General features: G+C 41.4%; 1 protein-coding gene across 1 annotated transcript in view; it reads left to right on the top strand.

Annotated features, from left to right (window-relative positions):
• tln2a (talin 2a) overlaps window positions 1–18,115 on the top strand; it is an 86,977-nt gene that overhangs the window by 57,708 nt on the left and 11,154 nt on the right. Inside the window, 25 exon segments of the mRNA XM_068730189.1 lie at window positions 1,922–2,050; window positions 2,933–3,046; window positions 3,248–3,361; window positions 3,813–3,947; window positions 4,324–4,452; window positions 4,653–4,755; window positions 6,709–6,917; window positions 7,218–7,337; window positions 7,615–7,812; window positions 7,941–8,080; window positions 8,470–8,563; window positions 8,685–8,774; window positions 8,902–9,024; window positions 9,109–9,252; window positions 9,944–10,105; window positions 10,239–10,379; window positions 10,532–10,713; window positions 11,805–11,937; window positions 12,513–12,614; window positions 12,945–13,115; window positions 13,312–13,458; window positions 14,935–15,036; window positions 15,785–15,904; window positions 16,192–16,338; window positions 17,653–17,819. Of these exon segments, the coding sequence (XP_068586290.1) occupies window positions 1,922–2,050; window positions 2,933–3,046; window positions 3,248–3,361; window positions 3,813–3,947; window positions 4,324–4,452; window positions 4,653–4,755; window positions 6,709–6,917; window positions 7,218–7,337; window positions 7,615–7,812; window positions 7,941–8,080; window positions 8,470–8,563; window positions 8,685–8,774; window positions 8,902–9,024; window positions 9,109–9,252; window positions 9,944–10,105; window positions 10,239–10,379; window positions 10,532–10,713; window positions 11,805–11,937; window positions 12,513–12,614; window positions 12,945–13,115; window positions 13,312–13,458; window positions 14,935–15,036; window positions 15,785–15,904; window positions 16,192–16,338; window positions 17,653–17,819 (3,416 nt within the window).

Here is an 18,115-nt window from a genome sequence, read left to right as displayed (position 1 = left end):
GAGTCAACAAATATTTATGCTTTGCAACACTCCCAACCTGGGTTCAATGCCGCTCTGACACTCTTTGGTTTCAATTTTGTTTCTATAATTGTCATAGAATTACTATTATGATCAAGAATTAAATTAGCTACATACTGAAAGTAACCTGAAGCTCTCTAAGCCACAATTCTTTCTCTCTTTTATCTGAAATATACATGAACATAGTTGTAAAACTCTAAGTTGTTGCTTTAAACGTTTAATAAGATGACAGAATAAAAGAGCTACCACTTTGCTGGTGCTATGCACCATATTGAATATCCGGTTTTAACATGTTAGTGGACAGTTTTAATTAATAGGATCAAACAATCCTGTTAGTACAGGTTAGTTAGTACATTGATTTATTCACAGCCTGGCCTCATCCTTTGGTTTTAATAGCAGTCTTTTTATGGCCAGTTATTGGCCTATGAAGACAAAATGAATAATAACAATAAATACTAAATTGAAATTGAATCCATACAGCTTTTCAATTTTCCCTCAAGGTCTTCTCACACCTCAAGTTTCCAGCGTAACAGTATTATTAAGAGCTAAAACTGTGTCTTCCCAGACTGCTGAAGGACTCGTCCCATCTTCATCCATCCAAACTATCCATCTGTTATCTCTCTACATCAGTCTCATTATCTGTCTGCACGATCTCACTCTGATACAACTCTCCACTTCCACCATGAAAATTAAATGACGCCCTCCAGCTGGTTTGATGGTCGAGTTTGATGCCAGACTTATCACCGTTGCAGCTGTAGATTTATCTGTGTCAATGGAGGCTCACACTTAAGCCAGCTGTAGCCTTGGTAACTGATTGATTGAGCTTGTGCAGTTTAGTTTTTGGACTGTATCTTTTACAGCTGACTGTGTTCATGCTTGTTTGTTTTTTTTAAAGGCCATGTCAGGTAATGTTAGACACTTATTGTACATGTATTCTAGCTTTTTGAAGGCTAGTTCTCCATTATTAATTCTTGCATGTGATATCTTGTTGCTTCTTCTGGAAACAGCACTTTTTTATAATTATGCAAATTGGCTGTTCAATTTAATTGGTGTCAATAGTTGCCAACAGGCAGCTGCAAACACACTGAGTTGAAGCTGCTCACTAACATCTCACATATACCATGATGTATGCAGAGTCAAATGTTGAAACAAAAACATTTTCCACCTATGAAATGAACAGCAAAAACAGTTTTTTTAATGTTTGTACACTTGTGTGCCTCGTTTATAGTGATGTTTGTGTCTCTGGTGACTTGTGTTAGCATCTGTGGGGTTGAATATTAGCATAATGACAGGTTTTCAGTAGCACACACACTCACCTCTCTGTCTACAGTAGCTGCAGGTGAAGCTACAGAGTTCCTAATTAATTAACCTATTGGCAGCAGCACCTAATTGAAGCTTTCACGGAGGTGCTGATTGATATTGGTTTCCACTGAACCCAGTTAACTTGAACCGCTGGTTTCATGAACAGTGAAATGAAAAGAGCTGCTCGCTAATGTGAATAAACAGCATCTATTGACATTTTAGCCTTTGACAAAGAAGTGATGAAGACGAGCTGCAGCTGAGCTTGAGTGCAGTGATTTAAATCTGCGTTGTGTTCAAAGATCTGGCTTCACTGATTGAATATTCTAAGATGACTTGTGTGCCCTGATGGCAGTTGTGTGGGTCTGCTGCTCATCTCACTAGGCGTAGGTGATGAGTGCTAACATGTTCAATCAGAAATGATGAGGCTAATGATAATGCTTTAAACAAAATCATCTTTTTAAAGATTGTAGAAAGTCGGGGAGTGTTGTGAACAGATCACTCAGCCTTTTTTTTTTGTGGCTTCCCACCCTCATACCAGCTGTTTTCTCCCATCCTGCTAACCTGTCGTGGTGTATTTGCTGATCTGTGTTTGTGTTCTCAGGGCGCGGCGGCGTACCCAGAGAATGAGGACCAGCAGCAAAGACTGCGGGAGGCTGCGGAGGGGCTGCGTGTGGCCACCAACGCTGCAGCTCAGAACGCCATTAAGAAGAAACTAATTAACAGACTGGAGGTCAGTGACGCCGTCTTAAACTTTACCACGCTTTGTCCAAAGAGAAATGGCTCCTTCAGGAAGAGGAATCTGAATAAAATATCACGTTAACACCAAGATCAATCCTAAATGTCACCATTTTAAATCACCAAATATTAGCATACCACATCTTCATCTATTGGTACAACTGGAGACTTTTCTTGGCTGCGAGTATTTGATGTTGATTGCAGCCGCACGTCTTTTGTTATTAAATGTCAGTGTTTTTTTAGACAGTTTTAGATTTGTTGTTGCTCTTTTTAAATGGTCCTGAAATAGGAAAAAAGAGTAATCATTAAAATGGATAGAAAGAGCCCGTTTGCCTCTGGGTTATTTGACTCACGGCTCAATTTCTCTTCAAACTAGGATATTAAACTCATTAACAGAGTTTATGAATTTCACAGCATTACATGCTGTTCTTTGTCCTTTTATAGTTTGTTTACAATGTGCAGCTGTATGCACATTTGACTTCATGATTACTAGTTGTTGTAATATTAGGATTTGTATTAACGACAATAATTTATTAGTATTGAATAAACAAGGTTTATACAACCTTCATTTATGCTGTATTTACACCTAAATGCATTACAATATGCTATTGTTTAGTAATTTATTCATGCATCATACATTGACCGATGAAATGCTTTCAGTTTATCATCTTTTGTAAATGTAAGGAAACGCATGTAGAAAACCATCAGAACAGTAAGTCTCCACAAACTTGACGGGAGAATCTTTGAACAGCCAGATGCAAAAGCAGAAATGGGACCATAGAAGTTTGATTTAAATGGACACTTGAGGACAGACTGATACAGAAATAGATGGAGAGCTAATGTTCAACCATACTTTATGGGTCTTTGTATCCCTCAGAATGCTGCTAAGCAAGCTGCTGCTGCAGCCACACAGACGATCGCTGCTGCTCAAAACGCTGCTGCCTCCAACAAGAACACTGCTGCTCACCAGCAGCTGGTACAGAGCTGTAAGGTGAGAATCAATGCTGACAGTACTTCAAAATAATGTATTTTATATCCTAATTGACCTAATCAGCTGTTTAATGTCATTGTATTGTGTGCATTATAATTGCTTGCATGATGATTGATAGTATAATAGAGGGATTTTATACTGAGTCTCCATTTTGACTGAATTTAAGCCTGTTTATATGCATGTGTGTTGTGTTGTGTATAGGCAGTGGCGGATCACATCCCACAACTGGTCCAGGGGGTGCGTGGCAGTCAGGCAAAACCAGAGGACCTCAGTGCACAGCTAGCACTTATCATTGCCAGCCAGAACTTCTTACAGGTGCAGTACACACACTCTCTCACAAACACACAATATGCAATTCACATTTCTCTGATTTGTTGGAGAGGAGATTGGTAAAACTTTATGTCCACATACTCAAATTGAATAACTTTAGTCCTACATCAAGAGCCAGGCTGAACAAAGTATGAATAGTGTTCCTGTCATGTGCGGAACCATTGAAAATAGGCCATTAACCTCTTTTTGGTGTAAGCAGGCAGTTAAAGAAGCAGTGCTCTGGTGCAATTATGCATTTATGCCTCAGTTGCACTTTTAGAGCTGATGGACAAGCAAGCGTCTCCACAAATACCAACACATAATTAAACCTTTGTCCTCTACTGTTGGCTGATGCAACGTTTAGTTTTCTTGGCAGTTCCTAAATTCTTTGAGGGAAAATATAATTCTATCGAACATCAAACAATGTTTTTCCTCCTTTTTCATTTCTGTTGTGCAGCCTGGTAGTAAGATGGTGACCTCGGCCAAGTCATCTGTTCCCACCGTGACAGATCAGGCTGCAGCCATGCAACTGGGTCAGTGTGCCAAGAACCTGGCCACCTGCCTGGCTGAGCTGAGGACGTCTGTACAGAAGGTAGAGCACAGACACACAGAAGCATTCGCTTATGTGGCAGGGCATGCAGGAAGTCACTGTATGTTACATGCAAAAACAAACTTATTCACCTGTTTCATGGTTAAAATCATGGCATGGGCAAAAATAATGTCAAAATGTGATTTCAGTTGCTGCTTAGTCCACATTGGATCAGTTGAGCAGTTGACCTGTGACAGTAGTTGGATGCACTTTCCTAAAGTGCAAGTGTTTGTTTTGTTTGTAATAGTTTATCACTAGCTGAAACTGACAAAAAAATATCTTTGTTTTTTTGTCAAAGGATCAATACAAGTGCAAAACATAAGCAATACCCCATGTAACTGTGAATTGTGAGTGACAGCATACATCCTTTATTATCAAGGCTCATGAAGCCTGCGGCCCCATGGAGATCAACTCTGCGCTCACTGCCGTCCAGACCCTGAGAAGTGAGCTGCAAGATGCCATGCTGGCTGCGGTTAATGCCCAGCTGAAACCACTACCAGGAGAATCAGTAAGAGATGTTATTTTAGACCCTTGAGATTGACTCCAAACCCAATATAGAATATGGCAGTTGCATTAAGTTTAATCCAGTTACACAAAAGATATTCGCAACTCGTGCCTGAAGCAGGGCACAATGGGCTTTGCAGCCTAATATTTAGTTACTTGCATATAAAGCTGCTGTCTTATTTTCCTCCTTTCCCTCTACTTTAGTTGGAGAAGTGTGCTCAGGATCTGGGCAGTACCTCTAAGTCAGTTGGATCCTCCATGGCTCAACTGCTCACCTGTGCTGCACAAGGAAATGAACACTACACAGGTTGGTACTGCTGACACACTGACTTCTTCAAAAATATATTGAACCTCAACCAAGGAGCAAAGCTCATGTAATCACCTCCATCCAACTGCTTTTCAGTTTTCAAATAAACACATCTCTTGACTCTTTATTCATAAACATACGTTTACTGTGAACATACACAATCTCAACAGCCACCATGAGCATTTAAATAGGAAATATAAATCCTTGATTTCATACTTTTATTGACTAAATGTGTGGTCACTGCCACATGCAGTATACACTGCACTTTGGATTATCACTTTGTATTGGGTAACTGGATAGTTTAGAGGAGTTCAAATAATGCAAAAAATGTGTTCATATTTTTGCCCTGATGTTACATTACATTACATTACAGTCATTTAGCAGACGCTTTTATCCAAAGCGACTTACAATAAGTGCATTCAACATTAGTAATCAAGAGAACTACTAGTCACCAGAAGTCATAAGTACATTTCCTTTTCCAAACAAGCATCTAAGAGCGTGAAGCAGAGCATAACTCAGAGTCAAAGTACAGTGCAGAAACAAGAAAAACAGTTAGTGCTTTAAGTAATACGAATACAATAAGTGCAACAAGCTAGTATGAATACAATAAGTGCTAAGTGGAAGGCTCAGGGTAGCACTTCCTGAAGAGGTGGGTTTTCAGCCTGCGCCGAAAGATGGGCAGCGACTCTGCTGTCCTGACGTCAGTGGGAAGTTCATTCCACCACTGTGGGGCCAGGACAGAAAACAGCCGTGACCGGGTCGATCGGCCGCCAGGACCTCTGAGCGACGGGGCAACCAATCGCCCCGAGGCAGCAGAGCGAAGTGGTCGGGCGGGGGTGTAAGGCTTGACCATGGCCTGGAGATAGGAAGGAGCTGTTCCTTTAACTGCCCTGTAGGCTAGCACCAGAGTCTTAAACTGGATGCGAGCTCTTACAGGTAGCCAGTGTAGAGAACAGAGAAGGGAAGTTGTGTGGGAGAACTTGGGGCGATTGAATACCAGACGAGCTGCGGCTTTCTGGACAAGCTCCAGAGGTCTGATGGCCGACGCCGGGGCTCCGGCGAGTAGAGAGTTGCAGTAGTCCAGGCGGGAGATGACAAGAGCCTGGATGAGAACCTGCGCCGTCTCGTCAGTCAGGAAGGGACGAATCCTCCTGATGTTGTAGAGCAGGAATCTGCAGGAGCGTGTAACGGATGAAATGTTTGCTGAGAATGACAGTTGGTCATCCAGGGTCACACCCAGGTTCCTCGCAGTCTGAGTTGGCGTCACCACGGTATCATCAATGGTGATGGACAGGTCCCGGTGCGGGCAACCCTTCCCCGGGAGGAACAGTAGCTCAGTTTTGTCCAGGTTGAGCTTGAGGTGGTGTGTCGTCATCCACTTCGAGATGTCAGCCAAACACGCAGCGATGCGTGTCGAGTGACCCACTTTGAACCCGGACTGGTGGGGGTCCAAAAGGCTGTTTTGGTGGAGATAGGAAGACAGTTGGTTAAAGACAGCACGTTCAAGTGTTTTGGATAGAAAGGGTAGAAGAGAAACCGGTCTGAAGTTCTTGACATCAGAGGGGTCAAGTGATGGTTTCTTCAGAAGGGGGGTGACTCTGGCGGTCTGTGGGAAAGCTCGGCCTCACATCATGCTCTAAATAAGCTACTTTGTGTGAAGCAGTAGGTCCTTTTTAACACCTTAACCTGTAGCTATGTTTGTTCTCCTCCGTTGTAAATATTTCCATAGAACCTTAGAAGAAATGCTCATCTTTCTCATGTGACATTTGTTGCTCCTGCCTGTGACCAAATTAAGTGTCTGGTCAAAGGAAATACTGTCAATGCAAACAGGATGCCAGTCTTTAGGATTTAAAAATGAGTTCATGGTAGTGACATTATCTTGTGATAAAATGATCTTTAGTAGTTGTTGTCTGTCACATCTGTACTTTCTGTTACCTGTGATTCTGCGTGTAGGAATAGCAGCCAGGGAGACCGCTCAGGTCCTGAGAACACTGGCCCAGGCGGCCCGCGGCGTCGCTGCCTCCACCACGGACCCCAAGGCTGCTGCCGCCATGCTGGACTCGGCTCGTGACGTTATGGAGGGCTCAGCGCTTCTCATTCACGAGGCCAAGCAGGCACTGATTTCCCCTGGAGATGCTGAGAGTCAGCAGAGGCTGGCGCAGGTGAGATGGTTTGGGATTGCTCGAGGAAATGGAGTCTATTCTTCATGTCTATCTTTTTTAACATTATGTGTGACTATTGAGGCTGCAGGCTTCAAGGCTCAGTCTTTATGTCAGACTATAGCACCAGTGCCTTAAAGCGAACACCATCAAATATCACTGCATGGACAATTCTGCAGAATTCTGCAGTTAAAAATGCACTCACAAGATGTGAGTGCATTTTGTCAGCATTTATCAGTCATTCTGCTGTGTGTGGATTAATCCCTCTAACCCAGTCTACGGTGAACCTGCTGTGCCTTCCAGGTGGCCAAGGCTGTGTCTCATTCCCTGAATAACTGCGTCAACTGTCTGCCTGGGCAGAAGGATGTGGACATGGCTCTCAAGAGCATCGGGGAGGCCAGCAAGAAGCTGCTGATTGAAACTGTGAGTTGCCTCTGTGACTCACCAGACCTCTGCCAGCAAAGTCATCATGCGTGTCTTTAAGTGCCGCACAGCAAAAAGACCCTTGAGGAATGTATCACGATTAATGACCCATAAAAATTGAAATTGACTCCAGTTTTTATCTTAAATCACTGAGTGCTTATCCACAGTTCACAATGAAGGGCCACTGTGGTTGCTGTCACTCCTATATGCAAATGTTATTTAACTACTTATTGTCTTTCTTTCATCATGAACTCCTTCTCTTGTGTCCTCTGTTCAGGTCCCTCTGACTTCCAAGTCATTTCAGGAGGCCCAGAGTGAGCTGAACCAAACAGCAGCAGACCTGAACCAGTCAGCAGGCGAGGTGGTCCATGCCTCCAGAGGCTCCAGCAGCCAGCTGGCAGTGGCCTCTGGAAAGTTCAGCGAAGACTTTGATGAGTTCCTGGATGCTGGTATAGAGATGGCCGGGCACACTCAGGTCTGTCTTGTTGTTTGTCTTTTACAAAAGGGGCTCAACCAGCCTTTTTTCATTCAGTTGTAACAGCATGAGCACTTTTCAAACTCAATCAATTCAATGGAATTTGATGATGTTATGTGTTATTTTAGAAAAAGGATGACCAGGTGCAGGTGATTGGTAACCTGAAGAACATCTCCATGGCTTCTAGCAAGCTGCTGCTGGCAGCTAAAAGTCTGTCTGTCGACCCGGCAGCAGCAAATGCCAAAAACCTGCTAGCTGCTGCTGCAAGGTACCACAGCTAGCCACATACACACATACAAATAGTTATGTAGTTATATAGTAATGCCCTTATCTAATAATTTCTTAGAAGTGCTAGGTTTTCCCTGCTTACATTGTTATGATGCAGCCTGATTGGAAAGTTCCCTAGTGTATAGGGAAAATGTATCATTTAAAATATTTGATTATGAACTACTTAAGCTTGCACACAAAACCACAGTCATACAGATACATACAAGGATCCGATCACAGGCTTCCTTATTAACGCACATATACCTCCAGTAAATATGCTTACACATGTCAAAGCCTGCACACTCACAAATACTTTCTACCATACACCTTCAAGGGCTAGGGTGTGATTTGTTTTTCAAAAGTGTTGTTCTGCTTGTCTGTTTGTTTCAGAGCAGTGACTGACAGCATTAACCAGCTGATCACACTGTGTACACAGCAGGCTCCTGGCCAGAATGAGTGTGATAACGCCCTGAGAGAGTTGGAGGTAAACAGAACTTTTAAACTTTGTGATCAAAAGGGGACAATCCGCAATAATATCAACAGAGGAGTGATGGTGAGTTTAGGACATTGTCTACTTATTGTCTCATGTGGCATTCATCTCCCAGGCTGTCAGAGGAATGCTGGACAATCCCAACGAGCCAGTCAGTGACCTCTCCTACTTCGACTGCATCGAGAGCGTGATGGAGAACTCCAAGGTAGGCCTACAAATCAAACAGCCAAGTGATCAAACACCTCAGCACTCTGCACACACACAGAGCTTAGCATCTTAATCATTCCTCCCTTTCTTCTTTCTTCGCTGTCCTGCCCCTTTGTTCTCTCCAGGTCCTGGGAGAGTCTATGGCAGGTATTTCTCAGAACTGCAAGACTGGAGATGTGCCGGCATTTGGAGACTGTGTGGGATCAGCCTCAAAAGCCCTGTGTGGCCTCACTGAAGCTGCGGGACAGGTACAGAATCGCATGACCTTTTTGTTGGTAGTGGCGATGCTGGTACATGTTGATGACGGGAGTTTTTTTCTTTTTCTTCCGCAGGCCTCCTACCTGGTGGGTGTGTCTGATCCCAACAGTCAGGCAGGGCACCAGGGGTTGGTTGACCCCATTCAGTTTGCCAAAGCCAACCAGGCAATCCAGATGGCCTGTCAGAATCTCGTAGACCCAGGCAGTAGTCCCTCCCAGGTACATGCACTTAACAATGTTCTCTTTATAGCAATCATCCAAAAGTCCGTCTGATCTACGTTATAACAGGGTTATGTGTTGGCAGTTTGATCAGATGGATGTCTTTGCTTTTCTGCAGAGATGTGTCACAGTATGATTTATTATCGGGTCAGAGCGTTGTATGGATGAGTGTTGAACCTTAAGAATTGTATGTGGCTGTGATGATTGTTTTAGTGCAGATTTCCTATCATCTTGGTGTTATCATAAAAACATCCCTCAATCCTTTCCTTATGCTGTCATTATATACTCATCTTTGGACATGTTACACCTAAATGAGGCCCACTTCTTGTGTTAAATGGAATAGTTCAAAAAGAACATTTTGTCATTCATTACTGAACCCTACGATGAGCAGAAATGAGTTATTGACAGCCATCTTTTTATAGCCCTTTTATGCAAATACTTACAGAAGTGTCCAACTGTGTAGCCAGACGCCCTCACCACAGGTCTGAAAGTCCAATACTTACTTCATTATCACCTTTTATTTTCTTCAACAACATTCTTTGTTGAAGACCAACAGTTTTTTACCTAATTATATGCCCTCCAAAGTGTTCTTACATAAGTCACTTTCCAGCTCGCCAGTCTATACCAGAATTTTAGCGGTGCTCCATACTAGTTCAGCTAATTTAACATCTTGTTGTTTTTAATGTGGCAGGTGCTCTCTGCAGCCACCATTGTCGCGAAGCACACCTCGGCTTTGTGCAACGCCTGTCGTCTGGCCTCCTCCAGGACGACCAACCCAGTTGCCAAGAGGCACTTTGTCCAGTCTGCCAAGGAGGTGGCAAACAGCACTGCCAACTTGGTCAAAACCATCAAGGTAGGATTTCTTTTCCAGTCTTGTCAAATGGTTGGCTCTGTCCCCTAATTGGCTCACCACAGTATAGATTTGGATTTGACCACTTTTTCACATTTGTTTCATGCACCTTTATAATCTGTCTCTCCCTGCCTAGGCTTTAGATGGTGATTTCTCAGATGAGAACAGGAGCAAGTGTCGAGTCGCCACGGCTCCGCTAATCGAAGCTGTTGAAAACCTGACAGCATTTGCTTCCAACCCAGAGTTTGCCAGTGTCCCAGCTCAAATCAGCCATGAGGTACGCCCACATGCAGTATTCATGCACAGCTATTCCATGTATTATTAGAATAGTTTTACAGCAAATAGAAGCATATACTGAATAAAACAGGATATTGTAATAAATGCATATATTTCTATATTCTCGCTGAAGTTTGCTTTGTTTTTCTGTAGGGCTTTGCAGCACAGGAGCCCATCCTCCAATCAGCACGCTCCATGCTGGACAGCTCCACCTACCTGCTCAAGACTGCACGATCATTGGTCATTAACCCCAAAGACCCGCCCACCTGGTCTGTCCTGGCTGGTCACTCTCGCACCGTGTCCGACTCCATCAAGAGTCTCATCACAGCCATCCGGTTAGTGAGCAGACATGTATTGTGATGTAGCTAATGAACGCCAAAGAAACGGATGGGTGACAAAATACAGTGTCTGAAGGTCAAAGTTAAAAGGAATAGTAATTTTGTGAAATTTCTTGAACAATATAATTGTTACCACTCTTATCACCACAGTCAATAAATATGAATTTACTGCCAGAAACCGATTAGCTTAGCTTAGCACAAACATCTTCTTTCCAGCACCTCTAAACGTGCTAAACGCTACATCTTGTTTGCTTGGTTTGTACCCAAACATTGACTTCCTGGAATCTTGCCAAGCAACCAGCCAAAATTCCAGAAAGTTTATCCTTTATGTCATCTTTACACCACTGTACTAATTTTGAATCTCCACTTTCACACCTTTTGTACCTGGCCTTGATCAGAACAAAACTGATGCCCATGAGGAACTAATTCCCACTGAATTTTTAGTTTTCTGCTTGGCATCTACACATTAGCTTTTTCGAATTCTGATGACCTCATTGCAGCCTTTATTTTTAGACTGCAAATGAAGTACTGGGAGTTCGGCTCGGGCCTTTTAATAACATTTAGTTATACACTGCATTGCCAAAGTACACAAATAGGAATGGACTTCATCCTGCAAAACCAACCTCGTATCTTTGTTAGTCTGATTAGGTAAGGTTTTCCTTGAGGTTTTCCTGTCAGTGTGTCACCATGCATGGAGATGGATGTTAAACTAAACTTGTTCTGGCGATGGGGCCGGTGCCCCAGACCGCTCAGAGGCTTCAGAGCTAATTTGACTGCCCAGCTTGATCTCCCTGTGAAGTGATGAGACCCTGCAGGCCACATTTCAGCTGTGTGACCTGAGCAGCAATGAAATGAGGGAGCAGCAGAGAAGATGTTCTAGAAACATCCTGGATCCTGTCTGTGTTTTAACAAGTGTTAGTTGTGTTAACGTTTGCACTTCTTTTGTCTCTTCCTGTCTTGCAATATTCATTTTTTTTTCCTCTCTTTGTCACCATCTGTCCTATTTTTCAACTTTTTTCTCTTTTCTTTTTCCAACCATTTTATTGCTTTCTCATTCTCTTCTTCTCCTGTTCCCATTTCATTCTCAGGGACAAGGCCCCAGGCCAGCGGGAGTGCGACTCGTCAATTGATAACATTAACAAATGTATCCGGGACATTGAGCAGGCCTCTCTGGCAGCAGTCAGCCAGAACTTAGCCAGCAGGGACGACATCTCACTGGAGGTAAGCAAGCATCAGAAAATAACTTGACATTTTCCTCAGACAACTACCGTTATCTTTCTCTGTTTGCATTTGTCTCCATTTGTTTGTCCTTGTCTGGTTGTTTATCTCTATCTATCTTTCTTTGCCTCTGTCAGTTTTACAGATAGTTTCTTTTTCTAGTCCTAGTCTTGCTTTTTGTGTCTCACTGTTACATTTTTAATCTAATGTTGGAGGTTTTAATTAGGTTTCTGTCCATTCTAGTCCAATCATAATGTCATTTAAAAACTTTTTGCAGTGCAAGCCAGTGTTTTATTGATCCTCTAGTAGCAGACCTGCTGTACAGTTTGGATCCCACTGGATCCGTATAACCCTCTACCAGTGATTGATATATGTAATTGCAGAACTGGTCACAGACCAGTTTTGTTGCATCATAAAAAGTTTAAGCTCGCATATTAGAAGCTAGTGTAGCTTAGGGAAAATGTTTCTCTGTTTAGCTCTGTGTCTAGTGCTATTTAGCAGCTGAATAATTTGAATGTACCTCTGTCTCATATAAAAAGCAGGACAAAAAGTAATTTCTTTTTATTTCCTCTCTTCAGGCGCTACAAGAACAACTGACGTCCACTGTGCAGGAAATTGGCTACTTAATTGACCCCGTTTCCACCGCTGCTAGAGGCGAAGCTTCCCAACTAGGACATAAGGTATATAGGGCAGGGGGTTAATTACTTTGCTTAAATAGTGGAGCTGTGGAGCATTAATACTTTTTTTAGCGGGTAGCAGTACTACACATTTCCAGTGGGTTGTTTGGACAAAATTAGTATTGATCTTTATCACAGCAGTATTTCTAATAATATCTCAAAATAGTATTATATACAGATTTTATATGCTTTTTTTTTTCATAGGCTAAATGCTCTCTCTAAATGATCATTGATGCTGTTCATTGACTTACTGTAACACTTCTTGTCCATTTGAAAAGCTAAAATTGAGGAGTTCTTACAGACCTCATTAAAAACGTTCACCCTTTGCCTCAGGTGACCCAGTTGGCCCGTTACTTTGAACCGCTGATCATGGCTTCTGTGGGTGTGACATCCAAGCTGAGGGACCACCAGCAACAGATGACTTTCCTGGACCAAACTAAGACCCTGGCTGAGTCCGCCCTGCAGATGCTCTACGCTGCCAAGGAGGGTGGAGGAAACCCAAAGGTATAACTGTCGCTGATCGTTCTAATATGTGGCTGCTTCCCCTCTGGAAGGATTATCTGGTCATTCTTATTCAATCAGTATCGGGTTTATTGCCAAGTAGGTTTTCACATACAAGGAGTTTACCTTGGTGTTTTGGTTCATAACAATAATCCTACTAATATATGATATGCAAATGTACTTGTGTCACACTTCACAGGCATCACATACCCATGATGCCATAGCAGAGGCAGCCCAGCTCATGAAGGAGGCGGTTGATGACATCATGGTGACACTGAATGAAGCTGCCAGTGAAGTGGGCATGGTGGGAGGAATGGTGGAGTCCATCGCAGAGGCCATGGCCAAGGTGAGTGCTGCTGGGCACGGTGTGTCTCACAGGATGTTTGATGCTTGGGTTCAAGGAACACACAGGAACATGGCTATTAGCTATTTCTTTTCCCTGGATACCAAGGTTGAGATTGGTCAAATCAATTCAAACTGGTTCTTTAATAAGATTCAAGAGAAGCTACAGACTTAGCAGAAAAGCTCAATATCCTTTTCTCGTTTTTCTTTTCAACTTCTTGCTGCACCGATTACTGAAATGAAGTGAGGACAAAGTTGTGGTTTGCCTTCGACTGCAAATCAAATCACCGTTTAAGCATAATCAGAATGAGTAGGCGAAATTGCATAGCAGAAAAAAATTGTTTGAAAAATATGTTGTTCAGAATAGAAAGAGCCAAAAATACTGTTGAGAAAACAAGTGTAATGAATCTGTAAGAAGTTGATGGCGAGTAAAGGGAAACTGGCAGGAAAGCAACCGTCATTTTCTAATTAAGATTTTCTTTTTTCTACTTCTCTCTTCGTTCCTGTGTGTAATGTCTTGATTACAACCTCAGTGCCTCATAGGCACCAAAAAAAAGTCTTTCCAATTAATAGTCAAACTGTTGGCAAACACATAAGGTGTGAGGCACGAAAACGCCTATATCGCAAGTGCAGACAGAATAGCATCAACTAATTACATCCCTCCTCGCCTCTCTGAGTGAGAGGTATCGCAGGGGTGGAAAAGTGCCTCAGGTGTGGGTCACCAGAGGGAACAGCATCTCTGCATTACCTTTGTGTGGGACGTCATGAATAATTAATGAAAGTGGTTCATTTTCGATCTGCATGATGAGCGTGTGTGTGTGTGTTTGTTTTATCCTCGTGTCACTCAGCATGTGCATGTCAGTGTTGATTAAAAGGAGATTATCCTCTTAGATAAAATCCATCTACATATTGGTCCCTCTCTGCAGAGGTGATTTTAAAGGCTTTTGTGATGAACTTTTAGTCACTTAGTCAAGACTGCAGATTCAAAGGTGTTATCTCACTCGGGGGGTTAAGCGAACATCATGTTCTTGCAATATTGTAGATTTATTTTGGCACCAGCATGCTCCTCCCACATGATGTCATCTCTCTCGTCTCCTCAGTTTTGCGACGACTCTGAGCACTGTCTAATTTAGCAGAAATGCAAGCTAGTGATCAAATGCTTTTGTAGTTTATTTTTGAGCTGTAATTACAGAGTGGATTTGGTGGATAATTTATAATGAGTGTTTATCATTCATTCAGAGTGTTTATTTGAATATAAAATTGTGTTAATGTTGGTTTGCAGATTAACTGATGCTATAATAGAATTATTATAATTGAAGGGTAGATTAGATTGAACATGTCACTGCAATTTTAAGAGCTGAATGATTAATTGTTTTCATGTTTGAATATGTTTTTACCTTTTTGTGAAGGACAAACCAATCATGCCTAAAATGAAAATTGCTGTACCGTTTTAACTGTGTGTGTTTGTGTCGTTCCTTAGCTGGATGAAGGTACACCGCCTGAACCTGATGGCTCATTTGTCGATTACCAGACCAGCATGGTGAAACACTCTAAGGCTATTGCTGTCACCGCTCAGGAAATGGTAAGCCTTGAAATTGTTGTTTACATTGTTGAATTGTTGAATCATTGGAATAAATTATTGCTGGCCTTTTTTATAATGAAATGTTTTCAGAATTGTCATATATATATCAAAATAAAACCCACCTGTGTGTGATAAAGTAGAACATCAAAAATGCGGTTAATCAACAGCAGTTGGTAGAAATTTGAATGTCTAATGGGTTAAATGTGTGTGTGTGTGTGTGTGTGTGTGTGTGTGTGTGTGTGTGTGTGTGTGTGTGTGTGTGTGTGTGTGTGTGTGTGTGTGTATATATATATATATATGTATATATATGTATATATATATATGTATATATATATGTATATATATATATATATATATATATGTATATATATATATGTATATATATATATATATACGTATATATATATATATATATATATGTATATATATATATATATGTGTATATATATATATATATGTATATATATGTATATATATGTATATATATATATATATGTATATATATGTATATATATATATATATGTATATATATATATATATATATATGTATATATATATGTATGTGTATATATATATATGTGTATATATATATATATATATATAGTCTTTATATGGAACACATTTACCGCTTTATAATGAAGCATATTACTATTGTACAGGCAGCCCCTTCGTGTACAGTTTGGGGCTGTGGAGTGAATGTGTGTGTTCCAGTTTTGACTGACGGTGAGTGTTGTGTTAATCCCTCAGATGACCAAATCAGTGACATGTCCAGACGAGCTGGGAGGCCTGGCATCTCAGGTGACCGTGGACTACAGCCAGCTGGCCGTTCAGGGACGACTGGCTGCTCACACAGCTGAGCCAGAGGAGGTGAGGATGGCCTGGATGTCACCCAGAGACTCATTGTTCTCCCCGTTATACAGCTCTGCTACATCAGTGTGGCATATTTGTCTTTTTAACACGTATAGCTGCATATGTTTTAAAAATGGTATGTGAACAATTAGCATTGAGGAAATATATCATGATTGAGATGAGACACATTTTCTGTATAAACATTCACAGTAAAGATTTTGTCTCTTTGAAAATAGATTTCTGTTTTTTTTTAATAAGGATAATTGCTCAGTGAATTTGTATTGTACTGTGTTTTCTGTTACCAGATTGGTTTCCAGATCAAGACTCGAGTGCAGGAGCTCGGACATGGCTGCATCTTCCTCGTCCAGAAGGCTGGATCTCTGCAGATCACTCCCTCCGACGGTTTCACCAAACGAGAGCTCATTGAATGTGCCCGTGCAGTCACAGAGAAGGTATTACCCTATTCAAAATTATAGAATTTTGTGATCTTTTATTTTTAAGAAATGCATATAATTGTGTCTTTTTTTATCCTATTGAACATCCAAGTTGCCCCTTACATTAACTTAATGTATTACTTTTTTCTTTTATCTGTTCTTAATTATGTTAATACAAATCATTCAGGGCGGGAGGTTTTTCTGCACAGCCTTGTATGAACCACAACAAACTAACTGATTTGTTATTCACTGAAAGAGTAAAGCATTATTTTCTCACCAAGTGATTCTGTTCTCATGGTATCAACAATATAAAAGGCTTAGGGCTATAATTCATTTTATCATATGCCTCCTGAGTTAATGCATTTTGGAAGAGACCATTTGCTAACGGCATGCTTAAGCTTCAAAGGCTGACTGTTTAATTCATAGTCCTTGGCAAAATACATTACTCTGCAGACTGTTTTTAATAATTCATGCTTAAGTATTGCACCAATCACATCCAAGCAATCCAGCAACGTTGTAAAGATGTGGCATGTGAATGCAAACTTATACCGAGAGGTATTTGTACTAGGGAATCCCCATCATTTTGCTTTATATATACTACTCTCAATAAAGCAAGTTTTTATTTTTATTTTGCTTAACATCTTCACAAAAAGAAAAGAAAAGCGTTGCCTGTGTAATATGCTCATTCTGTTTTCATCTCCTATCCTTCTCCGAACCCATCATCGCTTTTATGTAAGAATTCAAGTGCCAAGTCATTTCTTTTTTTTAGGTAGCTACATTCCGCAAACATCAGTTAATCAATTTCTACTGCCACTCAGGCATCTGTGAGGAAAACAAATGATTGGAAAACAGTTTAACACGTTCTCATTTCACCAAGTGAGTGATGTTGTGCATTGCTCTGCGCCGACATGGTGTTTTGCTGTCACAGCAAATTTTGAAAGCCTCTTGCCACTAGTATTTTGGGTTTCTCAGTTGAATGCATTATTATTCACGGTCCAAGGAGACGTATATCACAAACAATGCAAAATAGAAGCATTTGCCAGAACCTATAGCGGTGCGTTGCTATTTTCTGCCCTGCTTTGAACAGTAAATATGTGTTGAACTTCACTGCAACTGACCAAAAATGTTATTATTACTTAACAGTAGTAATCGACAGTAGTAGAAACTAATTTAAAAAAATGGTTGTGTACAAAATAGATAAGACAACTATTCCAGCTGCTTTTCAAACAGTTAAGGTATTTATAATTGTACTCTCCCCCTTAGGTCAAGATACTGTATATCTGCACACCTGATGATTATTATGATTATAGGGTGTGATGTGTGTGTCCTCAGGTATCCTTGGTGCTCTCGGCCCTCCAGGCAGGCAACAAGGGCACTCAGGCCTGCATCACAGCAGCCAGCGCAGTGTCTGGCATCATCGCCGATCTGGACACCACCATTATGTTTGCCTCTGCCGGCACACTCAATGCAGAGAATGACGAGTCCTTCGCTGATCACAGGTTAGAGCTGGAAATGTGTCTGTATACAAATACAATTGTGTGAGACATCACTTATGTCTACAAGTGCAAGACATGACTGGAGACTAAGATTTGCCCTCTGGTTATCTTTCATCTGAAGCAGACAGCATGACAGATTAGCTGGTGAACAGGGAGGCAGGAAGTCTCTGGAGTTAGAAACTACAAATTACCCTCAGGGTTTGAAAGATGAAGGAAGTGTCACATCTCTTACTTTTCTTGCTCTTAGACTAAAGACTCCATTTGGAAGCAGGATCCCCATTGTGCTAAAAAAAATCTGA

Source organism: Cebidichthys violaceus, unplaced genomic scaffold (genome assembly GCF_023349555.1).
Source record: "Cebidichthys violaceus isolate CVI_PGR_0920_01 unplaced genomic scaffold, fCebVio1.0.p SCAF_5, whole genome shotgun sequence".
NCBI classification, from domain to species: domain Eukaryota; kingdom Metazoa; phylum Chordata; class Actinopteri; order Perciformes; family Stichaeidae; genus Cebidichthys; species Cebidichthys violaceus.
This window is presented reverse-complemented; position numbering and strand designations above follow the sequence as displayed.